This window comes from Porites lutea, chromosome 14 (assembly GCF_958299795.1).
Source record: "Porites lutea chromosome 14, jaPorLute2.1, whole genome shotgun sequence".
In the NCBI taxonomy this organism is placed as follows: Eukaryota; Metazoa; Cnidaria; class Anthozoa; order Scleractinia; family Poritidae; genus Porites; species Porites lutea.
In genome coordinates this window covers 11906135-11911134 of record NC_133214.1, presented here as the reverse complement: position 1 = coordinate 11911134, position 5000 = coordinate 11906135, and the positions used below count along the sequence as shown (strand labels likewise).

At 39.7% G+C, this 5000-nt stretch overlaps 1 protein-coding gene across 1 annotated transcript in view; it reads left to right on the top strand.

The window, feature by feature from the left end:
• LOC140924278 (uncharacterized) overlaps positions 1–4181 on the top strand; it is a 4514-nt gene extending 333 nt beyond the window's left edge. Inside the window, exons 1-2 of the mRNA XM_073374311.1 lie at positions 1–446; positions 2572–4181. The exon at positions 1–446 is cut by the window's left edge and continues 333 nt beyond it. Coding sequence (XP_073230412.1) covers positions 1–446; positions 2572–2975 — 850 coding nt within the window. The 3' untranslated portion in view covers positions 2976–4181. The remainder of the gene's footprint in view (positions 447–2571) is intronic.
• The last annotated feature ends 819 nt before the right edge of the window (positions 4182–5000 follow it).

The following is a 5000-nucleotide window of genomic DNA, read 5'->3' as shown; positions in this document are numbered from 1 at the left end:
GAAGTGTGCCCAAGATGTACCGGACTGCGAAAAGTGTTTGTCTAGTGGTAATTGTGAGTGGTGTAGCGATGGGTCGCAGATGAGAGAGTGCATTAGGCAAGGGAGTGTGACCTGCCCGACAGAGCATCGAAAGACGGCTTGTGAATCTCAAACAGCCTTAGACGACAACAAGAAAACTTTAATGAATTACTACGATAAATCCCTGGACGAACTAGCGAAGATAAATGCACCGGTTATGGATAACCCTTCTCAGAATACAAGTGTAGTAACAGTTAATGCCAGTGTTCTATGCGGGAATCAAAGCGAATGTCAAAATTGCACCAGAAATTATTACTGCTTCTGGTGCCAGTCAAAGGGAGAATGTCAGGTTTATTATAATATGACTACAGCACAAGAGTCTTGTTCCGGACTTCATACAGCATATCATCAACGCTGTTTTTTCCCAAGTAAGTGCGTTTTATTAGACTAGCTGGACAGTAGATAGCTTTAGTGTTACACGGTTGGGTAACTTCCAAAGGAATTCCTCGCCTCTTATTGGAGTTTAACAGAGGCTTCTCACCGAGAGAAACTAGCTTGTCTGTAGCTTAGAACAATAATTGAGAAAAAAAACCTCTCTTGTTTAAAGATATTTCCCTGTTCTCTACTAAAAGAAAACGACCTTTTTGGTTCGTTTCGTTTACTTTACGCATGCTACGTCAAAATGTGGTGAATTAACGTGCACAATCGACCAAAACATTTCGCCTTGGTAACTCCATTCTTTGCTTGCTCACGAAAATGTTCCAGGTCATTTTTATCACTTTAGACACCAAAGTAAGAAGATTCGAAAGGTTAATGTCTTTTTATTGAGATTAAAGCGATAAGAGGACGAAAAAGGCAGCAAAACTCTCTTGAGAAATATGCTACTTTCTAATTGTTGTGCGTGGCATTTAAAGTCATTAATTTTTATGAGTATCCCCCGACAATTAATGGAATTAAAGAACATTCTCTCACTGTGTCGTTTTTACGAGAAAAGGAAATTAGGTTTTCATCCGTCCCAAGTGTAACTAAATGGCCTTGCCACACTACACTCGTGGATCGAAGAGGTTTTAAAGAAAAAAATTCTCATTGCCACTCCTTGAAAGAATACCTTTGGAAACGCCTGGTTGAGCCCGTATGCAAATAATACCTCGAAATACCGACTAGAAGAATCGAACAAAGCACACCTTTGTTAGCATGTTGTGTTGTTAAGGTTGTTGATTCTTCACAACTCTCTCCGTTAATTACTCCGGCCGGGAAAAATACCATCTTTTGAAAAAGCATTATCCCACCCAAAAAGGCAGAATGCATATCGATATTTGAACACCTATCAGGGTGTTGCTTTGCCCAAAAGAAGAAGTACAGACGATCAAAGTTCACTTTAACAGAAAATAGCTTTATCATTAATAAATTAAAACCTATGTTAAAGCAAATAAGCCAGTTGAGTTTCGAATCCGTTAAACCTCATACTTGTCTCAAAGCCTGAAGGGTATAAACAAAAGAAAAGTGGCATTTAGACTCATGAAAAATAATTGATATGTTTTTGTTTTAAAACCCTAGCACTCAGGCGAGCCTTGGTTAACCAATTATGAATTTGAAAATTAGAAACTAGGCAATTGAAGGAAAGTCACAACTGAGGAATATTACATGAGCCCAACCCATACTTTCGCGTGCGATGTTTTTACTTTGGTTACAAAGAATAACATTATAACGCTGACTCTTCAATAATCATGATTCTATTGGTGAACTAAATTGCCAAATAGTCGACACCCATTAAGAAAATACTGTAGTAACAAAGGGCTAAGAATGAAAAGCGCCTTGTGTACGAATTAAAACTTGACTCCCACGATTTGATCTCCACCGCATTTTGCCTCATAAAAGGTACGCATGCGAATGAGGCATTAAATAAGGTTCCCGGCAGGATTTTGTAAACCAATACGAACTTCTCCGTGTCATTTTTATAATTCGCATTATTGGATATTTTAATAAAAGTTATTATCTTAAACTTGTTATAACTTTTTCAACTAACATAAAATATGCCGTCTAAAAACTGACTTTTCCTCTGTTATAGTTTGGCGAGACTTTGTGTCGCTACTTGTTTATAAATACTCGCCCATTCTTCAGTGAATCGGCTCATGAAATTTGTTGACTATTTTCAGGATTTTCAAAAGCACCATATTTCCCGCCGGTCCTAGCTTTTCTTAGTTCAATAGCAGTAGAGAATTGCTTCGTTGATTGTTTTGTTTTGGTTCTTTTTTTCCAACTGGAGGAGTGAATGATGTATTTGTACAGGGCTTCTAACATTTGAATCTGTGGATGAAATCCCGCGGGGTGACCATTCAAATGAAACTGAGCAACTGGGCAGTACGTTCACGTGGTAATATTTGTCTTTTACGAAATGAAATTTACAGTTTTTACTGCAGTTTCACTTGGCCAATGCTTTTGGTGATTAAAAGAGTCAAAACGGTTCGAAAAAAAAGCAGGAACACTAGCCAGTTTAAAACTATTTAAATAAACTCTAGGGAAAAGACTTAAACATGCTTTTTCATTTTTCAGTGGAAGTAACGCCTTGTCGCTTACGAAATTCTAGCTGTGAAGAGTGTCTTGAGGATGGTTTATGCTATTGGTGCCCTTCAACCAAAGTCTGCCACTTTTACAAAGAAGCTCACCTTAACCCTAATGATTGCCCCAACGGTACATGGTATCATGAAGACTGCGGTGTTGGGAATAGTCTGTTCTGGGTTCTCTTTCCCATACTGGCCATTATTCTGATACCGGTAATTATTTACCTGATAATATGGTTGATATGTTGCTGTATGCGAGCTGCCGGGTATGAACCCCTGGAACCCGCTGGTTCCGAGCCTGCAAAGAAGCATCCGAAGAGTATCAGATTAAAACCCAGTACACCCTCAAATAAGACCGATCAACTCAGAAAAAAGTACGATCTCGACAATCCGTAAACCAGTCAAAATGGAGATCTGTAAATCTTCTTTAACTGATGAACAGGAAATCGGGTGCTTGATGTTTGCAATAAACTCCTTTATAATATTATAACTGCCAAAAAAAATAACCTCAACCGTGGCCATCAGATAGTTTTAACACTAGGTATAGTATTATCGAAAAAGAATCCCGGTTTGCTTGGTTTAAGCTCATACGTTAAGCAAAACGTTCCTTTTACAACATTTCAGTACATCGTTTAGGCCAACGAGTGACTCGCGTGCAGGAACTGAATCAGATTTACGCTACGCCCGCGCCATGAGTGTCCCGGTTTTAAATAACACCGTACATCGTCCAAATTTCTAGCAAGAATATCGATCATAATCATCTGTAACAAAACTACAGCGTGAATCGCACTATAAGCATAACATAGACATCACGTCGCAACCTTAATCACAATTTATTCCTCACAACAGCTGTTGAAATTTATGCAGCGGCAACCAACGATTATAGTTATGACATTAACACGTTAAATCAGGTTCCCGGGTGAACTGTTTTTTTTTTTTTCTCAGAGCTCTTAAGAGTGAGGACGGTAACATGATTTTTTATCAAAAATATCTTCTTAAGTGTTAGAGAAGGAAAAAATATTCATTCCCTTTACACCAAGTGAACAATAGATACAAAAAACCTACAGAAGTGATGTAATTAGCCTTTCCAGTTGGAGGTAGCTAGGGAGTGGTAAGAGATTTCGTTAAAGATGCCTCGCCCAGCTAACCCTGGATTTACGCAAATTCGCTTTAGAATAACTTGGGCCAGCGGTGTGTTTCTTGAAAGTTCCTATAAATACTGGGCCCATACAGTTTTTTTAATGTTTGCTTGTTAATCATTCAAGATCGAGGTTATAATAGTTTTAAAAGTGGTGCAATAAAAGTATTAGTTAGCAGCCGTACCTTTTTTATTCCATGATATGGCTTCGGGCGAGTAAAATTATCGAGACTTTCGAGAAACCGGCCGCTTATTCCTGAGAAGATTAATCAAGACACGTGAAAAAGTCTTCTGATTTCAGTAGATCTTCTAGGAAGAGTTATTATGCACCCTGTTGATACAACTCGACTGTAAATGAACACAACTAGAATAACTTCTATTTTGGTGGGAGTGGGAGGGGAAAAATAATTGTTATTTTTGTTTACATAATACTACAAGGCACATGCGTTGAATAAACGAAACAAGGGGAAAAGTTGTCTGCCTTTTACTACATTCTTCTGAATATTGTCACCAATGAATCTATAACAAACTTTGCACACTTAAGCAAGGTCATAGATATTTTAAACGAGCGCAAATAACGAAAACCGAGAGAGTTCGTGAAAATCGCTCCGACGCTCGCGACGACGATGACCCACCTTCGCGTGAGAGTAAATGAGTCACCATCCTCGCGGGAAGTGATTTTCACGCGCGCTGGGCGCGTACAGTCGAACCTCCACTAACGGCCGCATCTCCACATTGGCCATTTTTTTTATCCCGGCGGACAGTCCATACATTGACTCTTGATTAAGCTTCTCTACGACAGCAACGGCCACTAAAGGTAATGTTACACGGGACGATTCGCTACGACGATTTTTAGTGCAATACAACGTTGCAACATTGTTGCGACATTCTAATAGTTGCAAAGTTGATGCGCCATTGCAACGCTGTGTTGCGCTAAAAACGATCGTTGCGAATCGTCCTATGTAACATCACCTGAAAGGGCGTCCCCAACTGCGCAAATAACCTCTCTACCACGGCCAGTTTTTTCATCAGCGATATACGAGTTTCCCTTAGAACTCCTGCGTAGGAGGCTAGTATAACATCACTTTAAACGAGGATACACGTTGTCACAACGCTGTCTCAACTTTATATTCAAGTTTTTTGTTCTTGAAAAGTAGGACCTGTTTGAGTCCAACTCTCGAAATTGGTAAGCGTCAAAGGGGGTGGAGCATAGAGGTAGCGAAGTAGGAGGGGGGGGGGGGGTGGGGGGTTGGGAAGAGAGGAAAAAGACCTCTCCGTTATCC